Source organism: Sceloporus occidentalis, unplaced genomic scaffold (genome assembly GCF_023333645.1).
Source record: "Sceloporus occidentalis isolate IW3139 unplaced genomic scaffold, rSceOcc1.0.p SCAF_267, whole genome shotgun sequence".
In the NCBI taxonomy this organism is placed as follows: Eukaryota; Metazoa; Chordata; class Lepidosauria; order Squamata; family Phrynosomatidae; genus Sceloporus; species Sceloporus occidentalis.
Window position 1 is genome coordinate 171003 of NW_028317247.1, and position 15119 is coordinate 186121.

Here is a 15119-nt window from a genome sequence, read left to right on the forward strand (position 1 = left end):
AACATTTATCATCTAGTTTGTTAACAATAACAATATCAATATACATACAAAGTCTGGTTGCCAGATTTTGTACTGTCTCTGCAGGGAGATTCTCGGGATGTGGATACTTAGAATTATTTTTCTCCAGGTGTGGTCACCCTAGCACTACTCTGCCTGTCATCAGTACACGGATATGCCTTCCTTGATCAAACAATGTGGTTTTCATCAGTCTAAAAGCAAAAGAGATTAGCCAGTTTTACTGCTGGGTCTATCCGTAAAATACACATAATTTCATATAGCTAGAGTAGGCATACCGCCCAACTGTCCTATTTTTCACAGGCCAGTCTCAAATTTTGGGCACTGTCACATAATGGGAAATGGGAATCATGGGCTGGTTAGGGAGATCAGAAGACAGGCCTGGACCAGCCATTTGGCCAGTGGCTGACATTACCACACACTCACCCCATCTGCCTCTTCAGCAGCAGATCGAATGCTGCAGCCTACATCATCAAGTGGCCGCTGGACTTAAAGCGTCAGGGCCGCCTTGACATCTCCAGTCTGGACGTGTCAGAAGATCTCCACTGACTGGTCCACCAAGGTGGGAAAACAGCACAGGCTTCGATCACAGCAACAACCTGGCCTCAAGGTGCACCAAAGCTGTGTGGTGGGATACAAGGTCCTGCCCCGCCACTAGCCACATCCTGCCTATCACTAACTATGCCCCCCAATGAAACTGCCCTAAAATCTTGGGGGCTATGCAATAAGGATATCATGTAAGAAAATACATTTTAAATATATGTTATATAATGTTAGACGCTGTTTTTGGGGGGGGGGAATAATTTTAAGATTTATCCTCTCTTCATATTAAAATATATAACTTGCAATACATTTGAACATCTGGTTTCCTCCATACGTGAAATAAATATTTACTAACGCTTGTGATTCAGTCACTTTTACTTCCAGTGAGTCACTGTGGAAATCTACAAATCGTAGTTTATCTGACAACTTCTTCACAAACTGTTTATTCCGAATCAAGGCATATTCACTTAAAATAGAGTTATTTGTTGAATTCAATATTTCTCTTGCTCCCTGTGTTTACCATCCCTTGTCATATCAAAAAAAAAGCCATAAAGTACACAGCAAATAAAATCATTTGGTCACTGCCGCATCCGCTGTTTGAGGTAGCCTTCATGTTTACACGATTAATCAGCGGGGTACCAAGTCAGTTCTAAAGAGCTTGTTAAACTGCGGACAAATAAACTAATGGAGATTTATTGCTGTTGGGTTTAGGAATAACAGCTTCAAATAGTATGGCTAACCATTCGAACACACAAACAGGAGATATATATACATATAAGTGGCAATTATGCCTAACACACCAGGCTTTGAGGTTCTACCTCAAATAAAAAATTGATAATTTGTGGACAGTGTAGAAGCACGCCACTCGAGTACCTGCATTTAAACATTACTGAGTTTGTTTCTCCAAGAAACCGAGGCTTCCCGTGGAATTCTAGAACACAGTTGGAACTCAATTTTGTATGCATGTCTTCTACTCAAATTTAGACCATTTTAGGGTTCTAAGCAGTTGCTTAATCTGTTTTTACGGTAGCGCCACCCCTGGCCAACACAAATTTACAGAAAGTGGCAGCTAGAGTTTTGTTTTATAAAATCAGCCATAGAAAATAATTCACAACTTACACCAGACGTACATATATTATGGATATCATGTCTCATGGCTGGATGCTTCTCCATCTTCTAACTCGAACCGCCATCTTGCATTATGACGGGCGGGTGCAACCATTCTAGCAAAAGCACAACCGTTCTGATCACTTTAACCAAAAAACCTTCAGTTTGACCCGTTCCTCCCCACTCCCCACCATTTAATTATTGGTTCATTGTCTCTTCTTTTGTACTTTTCTTGTTTTCTGAACAAACTGTTGGTAGCCCTCCTCCTCGTTCCCCTTTCTGACATTGTTCTTCTGGAACCAAACAGAACAAAATTTGCCCTAAAGCATGAATAATATGGTGTGATGTGAAAGACAGTATACATGAACAGTGCAAATATTCTACTTTTCTTTATTTATTTATTTATTATTTCATTTTTCCTTTTCTTTCATTGAATTGGTCAGTTTGAGGTCTGGAGTTTATAATAATTATGAAAATGTGTAGGTTTGTGGTTTTTTTACAAGAAGGTTTTGAGTATATTTCCATCAGCCAGTTTGGTCACAACATTGGTATTTGTGTCTCGTTCTAAAACTGTTACATCAAGAGTTTTATTTTCATTTTAACAAGAACTGGTATATGCCAGAGGACAGGAATGAAGAATTAGCCAATAGGTTGGCCCAAATTCCTAAAACTGGAAGGAGTTTCCGTACGGAAGTGTTGAAATCCTGGAAATGTTTATAATATCCTCCCACAACATGTCTTATTCATCACGGCTCTACAATTTGTTTACAGTAGATGATATTATTTGCATTTACAAATACCACACTATCACATGACTGGCAATGAATGAGCATTTCAGGATGATGTAAAAACAATCTGGCAAAACTTGCTTTTAGGAAAAACTACAGATTGGAATAAAAATAAATTCAGTACGGGGGAGAGGTGGCGTCCAGCTTATTGATAGTTCATTTAAATAAAAACCCCTCAATAAATCAAGCCAAGAAACTACTGCCCTTCAGTCTTGACTACCTCCTGCCACCAGAAGTCCCTTTAAAGCTACGTAGAGCCAACCCATCAGCCTAGATCTCATTTTCAGCCCTTTCTTCTTAAAAAGGGCTGAATAAAAAAAAATAACAAAATAAAAAAAATAAAAAAAAAAACATTCTTGGTCACTTGCATATGGCCGCCAGAGGGTTATTGGCGTTGGACTCTATCAGCCGGTACAAGACATTGTGGTACCATATTATAGCTTGGGGCAGTATACAGTAATAAGGAGATATTAATTCCATATAACAGTTTGTGATATAGTAAGGTAAATGCAGGTCACAGCAGGGCCACGTTAATACTGTATGTAGAGAGGAGAAAAAGCACACTAGTGCCAATCCATAAGTAGGTGCTAGAGTATATCTCAATTAATTCATTAAATAGATAATATAATTAATTAAAAATGTATATATCCAAAAGATTTATATAAATCACAATAACTATGAAGTGATGCGAACCTGGAAACTCTATTAAACTCTAATAATTAGTGGGGGGGGAAAGCAATGAGATGAGGTGGTAATGCCCTTTTTTGTTTCAAGAAGTGACCCTTAAAATATAAACCCCCAAGGACAAATCAGGTTGGAAATCTAGGTTTGGTTTTCAGGAGAACATACAAAAGAAGAGGTTTATTCATTATTATTATTATTATTTTTGTTTACTACTTTTAGGTCTGGGATAGTCTGGGACTCGGTATTTCCAGAAGTTAAAGATTTTTCCATTTAAGAGATTAAAGCTGGCTTTTTCTAAGAATCGCCTTGCATCAACATTGCTTATTATCTTTAACTGCTTTGTTGGGAACAGTAGAAACCTTATCTCTTTAGTATTCCTGATTTTATTTTTTTTGCTGTTCCAGTTGTGTGAAAAATCTTATCTTTCTATTTCACAGGAGAATGGAGCTGTCAGGAAACGTTTCGGAGAATATCGTATTAGGAACCGGTATCTACAACGTCACCCAACTTTCTGAGGCGGAGGATGCCACCTGCACAGATTCAGAAAGTCTTTCTTGGATATTTGCTTACCAACCGATATATATGTGGGTCATTTTTGTCCTAGGGTTTCTAGAAAACTCGTTTGTCATTGGTGTGTTCCTGCTTCATAAGAGTCGTTGCACGGTGGCCGAAATCTACCTTGGAAATTTGGCCGCTGCGGACTTACTTTTCGTCTGCGGCTTACCGTTCTGGGCGATCTACATTTCCAATGAGTTCTACTGGCCTTTTGGCAGCTTCCTTTGTGTTTTCATAAATGCGCTGATCAAAGTAAACAACTACGCAAGCATTTATTTCTTATTGATGGTCAGCATTGACCGATATTTTGCGTTAGTGAAGACCATGTCGTCCGGGCGCATGAGACGGACCAGTTGTGCCATGTATAACTGTTTGTTCATCTGGATCCTTTCTGCCATCATGAGCATGCCCAAAGCTGCATTCAGGGTTGTCCGGTTTGTTCCAGCATTAAACACCACCGCCTGTATCATCGAAAGCCCAGTAGAATGGCATATTGCCTCCAACATCTTGCTTAACATGATTGGCTTTGTTGTTCCGCTAGCCGGTATCTCATTTTGCACGTTCCAAATCATAAAAGCTCTGACGAATAATTCAATGCAGAAGTTCAAGGAATTTAACACGGAAAAAAAGGCGGCGCGCCTAGTTTTTGCTGTCGTCTTTGTGTTTTTTATCTGCTGGCTGCCGTTCCATTTTTTTACCTTGCTTGATACCTTAGATTACCTAAAAGTGTTCCCCGAATGTGCGATCAATCAAGTCCTTGATATAGGCACTCAAATTTCAACTTATATTGGCTTTAGTAACAGCTGCATCAACCCTCTTCTCTACGTTATGGTGGGAAATCATTTCAGGAAGAAGGCCGTGGAAGTCTACTACCAGTTTACCCCAAGGAAACATAGACCACGAAATCTATCCCTCCAGACAGACTTTTCTGCAGATACTGTGCGGACTTCGATTTCGATGGGGCAACCGAATCGGAAAATATTTTGATTTGGTCGTTCCGTTGTGCCTCCTGGCAGGAAGAGTTTATTCATTAATGTACATAGACCATACACTGAAGTTAACTTGGGACAGTTTTTATATATTTACTTTCTTTTTCTATCTCGTCTCTATAACTTTACCTTTCAAACCATTGGCACTGAAAAGCAAAACATTGTAAAGACTATTGTAAGAGTTACTCTTTGCAAGTCACTATGTTCCAACATGCCATTGTTACATTTAGTGGTAACAAAAACTGGTAGCCCCGTATATTGGCATCTAGAATTTAGAGTTGTAGCTCCTAAAATGCTTGATCGTAGGCATAAAGAGTCTTTTTCCTCTAAAAAACAAAAAATCCTAATTTATTGTCCCTGATATAATGGTCTCTTTTACAGATTTACCCATCAGTATTGTTTTGCTTTTGATAAATCCTCTTGTATTTTGCAAATGTTTCGAATTAAGAAGTATTTAGCTATGGTGTCCAAATACTCCTTCTGATGGATTTTGCAGATGACCAGGAACATTGGAAAATATTTATAAACAGTGTTGCAAAGTGTTCTACATGAAGAAATCAGCAGCGTCACCCTCCCCCCCCCCTGTTTCCATGGTGATTGCACTACTTTTTAAGACTTTACCCCAGAACTAGTCTTCATAAATTTGTTTGGCCAATGCCTCTTTGAAGAAGTGTCACAGTTGACCTGTTGAGTGTTCATAAGGCAAACTATCGATGTGGACACACATGCAACATTGTAGCGATTGCGGATGGTTGGACATCCATACGGGGTTCCGGAATCCAATCTATGCCAAATATAATACAGTAAGGTATATGGACAATAAGGGGTCCCGAAGCTCCCACCGATGGACATTGATTTCTTAGAAGGCTGCTTGAGAAGAAATAAAAGTGCATTTTGTAAATAAGGAGTTAATGTGCGATCTTGTATAAGCTGCAACTTAAATCCACCATCAGATGATGGAGGAATGAGGTCTATGCAAATATATTACAGATTTATTATATTGTTAAATCATTATAACGTAGTTGAAACATATTGCGGGCAGATGTATTGCACTTGTTTGTACGTAATTAATTTAAAGGCTTGTTTTATGTATCTCCCATCTGCTTGGGGCCTCCAAAGAGCTAGATTTTGTTTTTCATGCGTGACTTGTGTATGACATTTATGTATAATGTTAATTAGGTGTGTGATTAAATTAATGTATATATAAAAAGAATGCATAATGTTTGTTGACTCAGCATCTGGTACATCTGATCTCCGGTTCTGACATACATTCTTTTCACAAACATTGCATGGGCACACTGTATCTGAATTTCAGAGCTCGGAAATCTGGCCATGATGGAGTAACATTGATATAATTCTACATGCCGTTGGGTGCGGTCTACCTGATTTTGTATACATTGGTGCACTCTATATGGGGTCTTTTTCCAAAGACCCGTGAGATGGCTCCATGCCAACTGGGTTGGACTAAGAGAAGATACTCACTAATCCAATATAGTCATCTTATTTGTCTGCTTGGCTCAATTTAACTCAGTCGGTGGTCGACCAGGTATTTTCCTGGTGTGCCAGATGGCCAGTCCAGGCCTGAACACATCTGTAAAGTTCACTTCCTAAGGTTCTGATAGCAACACGGAACACATTAGAATGGAGTCACCTGCACCAAGATACCCTATCCATCAGCAATTCAGAAATGTCTAATTGTTAGCAGTAGCGGGTATATCGGAGGAAGAAATATACACACCTGATTCATGTTTTTTTGCTCATAAGCACCAGGCTCATCAGGGGTAAAGGAGGTCTTATGGTTTACAGGTAATATATATATAATACAAAGGTTCTACCCTCTATGACTTGAAGGCTGACTGTTGTATGTTTGGTCCTTCAATATCCAGGCTCAGTAGACCATTAACAGACAAGTTAAGGCTATCAAGAACCTGGCTATGAGGGGCTACAGCCCCCTGGAACTGCCAACGTACACCTAGTCAACCTAGGCGAGAATGCGCCACTGGAGACATGGGGACTGTACCCAATGCCAGGTGCTCCTAATATCCTGTAGGATGAAAATGGGAGCTTAATATCCATTTTTTTTACTCCCAAGTTTAAACTCTCTCATATAACTTGTAGCAAATTATCGTTCTGAATACAACAGATCATGTGTAGTAACAACAGATACTATAAATTAATTTTTCTTAACGTATTTTATATATCTGGGTGAAAAAATAGAACATAAAAATGTTGCTTTTTAAAAGAACACAGAATTTAGCATCCAAAAATAATTACTAGAAATTGTTCTTTCATTTATTTTTTTCTTTGCAAATGTTATCAAGCTGTAAGTGGTGTAATTATTCCGAAGGAGAAAAGAACATTGGGTTCCGTAAACAAATTGCATTATTCCGACCAATTGGCCGTGTCTTTTTTTAAATAGGTAGAAAAGTTGGTAGATTGGATTTTCTTGCTGTCTACACGTATTCTCAGAACCGTGCAATAAGATCTTGGGTTTCCTACAACGAAATATGCAAATCGCTTTGATCACAGTCAACATCTAATGAAAAAACAACTAGTAGGGTGACTAAAACCATGTCCAACCCCATAAGCGACTGAGATCACCCCATAAGCTGGGCAGGTTGGGAGATTAGGCCACTTGCCCTCCTTTTTCCGAATAACCACCTTGTAACGGTAGCTTTTTCACTTCACTGGATCAGTCAGCAGAAATCAGAGGATCTCCCAAACCGGCTCATGCTCCCCACTGCCTGCAAAAGTGGCACAGTGTCCAAAAATTGGGACTGTCCCACGAAACCTGGGACTGTTGGGCGATATGTCCAAGTGCTTTAAGTTGTTCCTGATGAGTTCCCATTTATACTTAATCACCATAACAACAAACTGGAACATTCTTGCTGGTTGGACCATTGAAACCATTGTTATAGCAACAGTAATAAGACCATTGAAAAAAATGTTAAATAAAAAACTTTGCACCTTTGCATGGATGGCAATTCCCGATTTGTTTTAATTACTCTGTATTCAACCCAGGGGCGTACCTAGAGTATTTGGCACCTGGGGCGGATCCTGTATGTGGCACGCCCCACCCCCACCCCACTCACACTTTTAAACTGCATAGCTTCTATTTTTATATACTGGCACAGAAATTGAAGGTGGTACAGCATTACTGTTATTATTATATACTGAGGCAGACATTGACGGTGGTACAGCATGACACCTATCACTATACACTGAGGCAGACATTGATGGTGGTACAGCATAACACCTATCACTATATACTGAGGCAGACATTGACAGGGTACAGCATAACACCTATCACTATATACTGAGGCAGACATTGACGGCGGTACAGCATAACACCTATCACTATACATTAAGCCAGACATTGACAATAGTGCAGCATAACCCCTATCACTATATACTAAGCCAAACATTGATGTGGTGTAGGCCTACCACTTCATTGTCTGGCTTAGTAGTAAGGATGCACCGAAATGAAAATTCTGGACCAAAACTGAAAATTCAGCATTAACTTGGCCGAAACCGAAAATGACACCCCCCACCATAAAAAAAAAATCTCACAATTTTATTTAAAGTAAGTAACACACCAAAATTGGACAAAAAAAATCAATAACAATATTAATATATATATATGATTGTTAACAGCAATCACACTCCTATCATGCCCAGGCATACCCAGATTCCAGCATGTACTAGCTGACTTGGCATGATAGGAGTGTGATTGCTGTTAGCAATTATATATATATATATATATATATATATAGTTAATATTATTGTTCACATGTGAACTCAGCACTGGAGGCATACAATCAGACATACAAATCCCCCTCTCCCTATCTACCCCCTTCTCCCTCCCCACTATCTACACTCCCCACATTATCTACCCTCCCCCTTTGTAGTTAAAGGCAAAAAGGTTTTGGACTTACCATCCAGAAGTCCTGCGGTGGGAGCACGCCGCCTCCATCTTCCTGCTCTGCCGCGGTGCGTGCTGCTTCACTGCTGTGCACCGGTATATGACGTCATGCTCCGGCGCTCAGCATGACATGCCGGCACCGCGACAGAGTTAGAGGCCTCGCGAAGGAGACTGAGGGGCGCCAAGTAGTTGCTAGGCACCCCTCTCTCTCCTCCGTGTAAAAAAAAAAAAGTTACGAGGCTGCCCGCGGAACGCCCCCCCCCCCCCCCCCCGCTCGGTATGCTACTGATTCAACTACTGAATTGTATGAAATGCAAATAGTTAAGATTGTCCCATGTATATATATCAACGCCTGTTGGTACCATTACAATAACATAGCAATGCGAATGATGTAAAGTGAAGCCTACTTAGAATACGACGGCCGGATATTACATGGGATTTGAAGTATTACGGGAACAAGGGGTTAAAGCAAACACAGGCGGCCCTCAGCTAACGTAGAAAAAAGCCGATTTGCGCAAACAATGTATGGAATTTAAGTAACAATGCATTGATTACTATGGTGATAAGTACTCTGCACCAAAACTGCTGTTTGTAAATAACCCCCTTTATATTTTAGGGCTGTGGTTATGATCTCGTATCGTCAAATGAATTATTAGCCCCCGGGGCGATGGTGTTGGAACAATTTCTTCCTGTGCAGTATGTGGCCACTTGGCGCCCTCTGCTGGTTGTTATTGGAAACAAACTCAGAAACTGCATGGAGCTTGTTCATGACGAGCTGCTTTACGAACAGTGAGGTCTACCTCGACTTTGTCCGAGGATCCGTCACTTCCTGTCCGAAGATCCGTCACTTCCTGTCCGAGGATCCGTACCCTTCCTGTCCGAGGATCCGTCACTGTCACTTCCTGTCCGAGGATCTGTTCCCACATTAAAGTTATTGATGGTTGATAAGTATAAATAACAGACTTTCCAGTTCAGCAGTTTCCAGTTTACTTCCTCTAACCAGGGCTTTGGGGATACTTCATGTTTAAAACGGAGATAATTATTCTCATTCTGTATTATAAAGAACTTGGAGCAGCCATCTTCGCTTCCTGTTTTTGTGACAAAAAATATACATCGCATAGAAGTAGGTTTAATAATGAGGATAGCTTACAATTTTGAAAATATTTTGCCAAATTGAAATTAATTATGTGACAAGCGAATTATTCAAAATTACAATAGAAGCAAAGAGAAGCCGAGATAATCAAGAGATTTATTGTAACTCCCAGTACCATCATCCTTTCAATCTTCGGAGATTAAACAGGATTTTACAATGAATACACCGCTCAAAGTGCTAAATAAACGCTTAGTCTTGACGACACGGAGCCAGGAAAGAAGAACAGATCGCGGCATTCTACTAGAAATGAAACAAAGGATGATTCTTGCATAGGAACATACATGGCTTTAACAGGTAACATGTGTAGCATATATAACCCATAGCTGGCATCCCAAGTCCTTCTGGTCCCCCCAAACATAGAAACACACACGCTAGTGTTAAGAAAACCCCAAAAAAGTTAAAACATTAACATTTAAATATAAATAAAATTGGGAAAAAAATTTATAAAAAATAAATAGATCATCATGGGTCAAAAGGAAAACGAGAAACCTCTACAACTGGATGGGTGCACGTTGGTGTTGATGGCCATATGGAGGCCAAGTTGGCCTATATTCTTATAGGTTTATTTGAATTGCCCCATCATTTTACACTAGATTGTCTAACCCCCCCCTTCCCTTTGATTATTTGGTGAAATATGTATATAATTGCACCCGGCAGATAACTGGGTAACCGAGGTCTTGTTTCTGTTGACGACCAACTATTCACGCTGGGATTAATCTGGCCTTAGTCTGCATGCAAAGAGAACTCTATTGTTTTCTTAATTTCTCTACAGACGTTTTCCCCCACAAACTGTACATAATGTCACCAAAACACAGTTTTTATTCACACTATAAACATGTACAATTTACAGACAAAAACAAAGGACAAGGATGCCAATGTACCGGGGCTGCTCCCCCCCCCCCCCAGATCCAGCCACCTAAACATCTACTTACGACATAAAACAATTAACTAAGTGCAATGCAAAAAAAGAAAGAAAAAAAACAAAAACTTTTGAGATCCTTAAACAGACGCTCCTTAAACATCTTCAAGAGGAACAACTGTTCTGCAGAGCTTTACAGTAATTGACACGGTCTATGTGTTACATTAACGTTATTTAGGTGTTTGGCGTTTCCTTAATCTTTTAATAACTGTATTTAAATGGCGTCAAATCTCTCATGTGCTTTATACATGACCCCGGGCTCCACTTCCCAACCGACCAATGTATGTTGTGCCTAAAATAGTTTACATTTTATACGTAACTTGTGAAAACGAGGAGGCATTGAAATCCTTCAGAGATTCGATTTGTGGTTTGCTATGGACCCTGTAGATGACCTTTATTAAACATCTGTTAAACGCAACACATAGACCGCATCTTACACTCTGATAATCAAATTGGTGATGGTTGTTCTTAAGAGTCAAATTGCAGAATATGTTATTAAAGAGCTTTCTTTTTTTTTTTTCTTTTTATTCATGTTTAGGAAATGCTGCAAGCAAAGAATACACTACCAGCTGAGAAGGGTCCAGACAAAGCCGGAAGACAGTTTGAGAAGCAGACAGAATTAGCCTTTTTTTCCTTCCCTAATTCCAACAGTCTATCAAGTTTCAGGAAATTCTCGATGTGTTTGTTCTCTTGACTTTTGTACTTTTGCATGTCCTGAGCCAAGTTTGCCGAGAAACCCTGATCCATACCCAGCAGAAAGGCTTCACGTCAACATGAGCCACAGACCCTCTGTCCATCTATACACCGCCCGTGCCAATCTATCCTTCTTCTAAGCGCCATTTCTGTGACTCTTCTTCTCGGACATCTGGCCTGATCTGATTCCGCATGCCGCCCAAGACATTGGAGGTTGCCTCCGTCGCAACTATTAACGGTTTCACCACCGCTGGTGGGATCTGTCGGAGAACTCCTCCGACGGCACCAGTTACTCCTCTGTTCTCGTGCTCTCGAGCTGCCGTTTCATAGATTGTCTGAGCTGTATCAGTTATTCCCTAAAACCATAAACAGAAAAAAAGCTGAACGGCAGAAGATTTGTGAAGCGCTCCTTTGCTTTAAAATGAGTCCAACGTCTGAAATCACCCTTACAGAGAAGGGGTGTGTGTGTGTGTGTGTGTGTGTTCGTGTGTGTTCGTGTGAAATATATCTTACAAATAAGAAAAGTGTAGGGAAGAATACTCACTTTGGAGACAAAAAAGAAAAACAAATGTCCTGAAGTAGCTGCTGTGGCCTCTTCCCAAGTGGACTCCTCATAAGTGGACAGTTAAGAGTTACACCGGACTATCCAGACATCCATCCCTGGTCTTCATGCTTTCATCCAACTACTCCTCTGGTTATCACTAATGTCGGCCATATCATATATGACCATAACCTATTTCATTTGAACCCCTCATCACCTGCTGTTACCCCTGTTTTCCACCTGGTATGTCTTTATCCTGCATGTCTCCATGCCCTCTAGTCTATCTTAATTGCATTTGTTAGCCAAGGTGTGAAACGTCTGCCTCCTGTATGCAATCACCTTATCTGACCTCTTGCGAGGCAGTCCTATAAATTCCCAGGCCTCACTTGGAAACAAGTTCCGTCAGACTTTCTGCCTCGTACGCGACTTTCAAAACCTGTCTGAAAACCCACCTGTTCAGGGAAGCGTACAACATTCCTTCCCATTACTCCCAGCCATCGTCATAATCAAAGCCATCTGAACAATCCACAGCTTCAACACATCATCGGAACCAGACCAACTCATCCCCATCCAAGTCGTCCTCTCCTATTGTCTCACTCCCCTCAACCACCGACTAGATTGTAAGCTCGCAAGAGCAGGGCCCTCTTCTCCTTTGCACCAGTTTGTTATCGCATGTGTTATCGCATGTGTTATCGCATGTGTTATCGCATGTGTTATCGCATGTGTTAATCAATTGTTCTACTGACTGTAACAGCGCTGCGGAATCTGCTGGCGCTTTATAGATAAATGTAATAAAATAAAAATATTTGGAGAGCCATACCTCTGACCTACACATATTTTTGATCAAGGAACATGATTATTGTATTGTTAGTACACAGAACATGGGGTGGAATACCAGCAAGCAATGACAACACAAGCTACAGGCGTGTTCAATTCCAAACATTCCCATTCACCTTAGAAAGCCCACATTTTATAAGACAGAATCTATATTCCCAGATCTAAAATATAATAATGTACGTTTACCTCTTTAACCACGGTGTAGGCCTTGGCAACACCTTCCCTTAAATCTACAGGCTGATGTATCATCCGGTGGTGAGAAAATCTTTTTGCTTTCTTTAACTCCACGGGACTCGGGCCGGGGGACACCATGTCGTACGCCGTCTCCGCTGCAGCCTGATGAACACAAAATAAGTGGAATATAAATCAGTTAACACTCCCTCGAGTAAAAAAACAAACATAATTATGACATTGTCCAATAAAGCTCCACTAATGAAGAATGCATATTCTATGAGTACCTAAACAGTATTAGTCTTTAGCAGATACAGCACTAGAGCTGCAGTGCTCTGCCCCTCCATGGACCTGTTTTCACTCCACTTTTGGCTTAGACAGCCAATCAGAGGCGGGAAAAGCAACGTCACGGAAATCAATGGGAGTGCTTTCTGTGCATGCGCAGGGGAGATCTCATTAGACTCCCTAGAACCAATGAGCCAGCACCAGAAGTGGCTGGTGGTAAATATAGTGCGAGTGCTCTGGTTGGTTGGAGAAGTGACATTACCTGAATGGTCCGTATAACCCTATTGGTTGGAGAAGTGACATTACCTGAATGGTCCGTACAACCCTATTGGTTGGAGAAGTGACATTACCTGAATGGTCCGTATAACCCCATTGGTTGGAGAAGTGACATTACCTGAATGGTCCGTATAACCCCATTGGTTGGAGAAGTGACATTACCTGAATGGTCCGTATAACCCCATTGGTTGGAGAAGTGACATTACCTGAATGGTCCGTACAACCCTATTGGTTGGAGAAGTGACATTACCTGAATGGTCCGTATAACCCCATTGGTTGGAGAAGTGACATTACCTGAATGGTCCGTATAACCCCATTGGTTGGAGAAGTGACATTACCTGAATGGTCCGTATAACCCTATTGGTTGGAGAAGTGACATTACCTGAATGGTTTGTACAACCCTATTTGTCAGTTCAAGTGCTGCCATGGCGGTGGAGGTTCCAAACGATGCTGCTCCTCTTTGAAACCCTCTCACGATGCGGCCATCTTTCCTGTACTGCTCTATTGGCAACCAAACCAGGTCCTTTAGACCTTGGACTAAAAAAAAAACAAAAAAAACATCTGAGTACCAGAATTCTCAACTCAATAACACAAAATTAAAGGCATTATTTAGGCTCAAGCGTCCCTCACCAAGTTGTACCAGGGAATGCATCGGACCCACACCTCCCAAAATGCCCGGGAGCTGATGTTTCTTGATGTCCATGAGCCACTCGTTAATGGCGTAAGAGAATAATTTATCCACCCCTAATAACCTGCAAGAGATTAATGATATAATCAGAAAATGTGCTTCTCATTCAACTTCTAAAAACATTTCAACGTTACCATTAAATCTTTTGTGCAATATACTTCTGTATAATACACCGATAATTTAGAACGAAAGTTGTAAGAAGCATTGTGATTATACTTAAGACTTTAGAGCAACAACTTAAACAAAATACATTTGAATTTTGGTGTGAAAATACGATTTTTTTGTTACCCATGTCGATAGCAGAGCCTCTTCAGTTTTAATTCGGAATTGTTCAGCTGAGCGAGTCCAATCAGAATACCAGTAAACGTACCCTAATAATAAAAAGTCACGTGCTAGCATGAAGACACATGTTCTATGTTCTATATGTTCTTTGGCTTTTCTTTTTTAATCAAAACAATTAGGAAAGCGGGCTGCCCAAAAACTGTTAATTTCTCGTAATTTTTTATTTTTGCATCGAAGCACATTAGAAAAAAAATATATATAATTATTTATAGCTGCCAAAATGCCTTAGATACATCTCCGCAGAACCTTAAGTCTCTGGCCATTCTAGAGCACCAAAAGGTCAAGGAACGTGGGCAAATGTAAACGCCGCTTCCTTTGGCATCAATGACTGGAGCAAATTAGAAAAATGATGTTTTAAACAATGCCTAAAATAGGCATTTATTTACATTAGAACTAGTAATAATAGCAATGCCTGGAAAGGGTGGAGATCGTCACTAAACAGATACACACCTGGTCCATCGAGACATGTTTTCCGTGATAATCCAACCTTATGGGAACTTCTGATGTGAATCGGAATTCACTAAAACAAAGCATTAAAAAAGGGAGAGAGAATAATGACTAGTGTGAATTTAATAAAATACGGGACGTATTAAGAGGAAAGGGAAACATTA

At 40.4% G+C, this 15119-nt stretch overlaps 1 protein-coding gene and 1 pseudogene across 1 annotated transcript in view; one reads left to right on the top strand and one right to left on the bottom strand.

Moving 5' to 3' along the window:
• The first annotated feature begins 3578 nt into the window (after window positions 1-3578).
• On the top strand, window positions 3579-4679 carry LOC149275764 (B2 bradykinin receptor pseudogene; annotated as a pseudogene).
• A 6814-nt stretch (window positions 4680-11493) lies between these two features.
• The window catches only part of LOC149275765 (autophagy-related protein 2 homolog B-like), a 29531-nt gene continuing 25905 nt past the window's right edge, over window positions 11494-15119 (bottom strand). The window contains exons 37-42 of the mRNA XM_089504346.1: window positions 14959-15028; window positions 14455-14537; window positions 14109-14230; window positions 13861-14015; window positions 12933-13082; window positions 11494-11724 (exon numbers count right to left, since the gene is read on the bottom strand). Of these exons, the coding sequence (XP_089360472.1) occupies window positions 11494-11724; window positions 12933-13082; window positions 13861-14015; window positions 14109-14230; window positions 14455-14537; window positions 14959-15028 (811 nt within the window). The remainder of the gene's footprint in view (window positions 11725-12932; window positions 13083-13860; window positions 14016-14108; window positions 14231-14454; window positions 14538-14958; window positions 15029-15119) is intronic.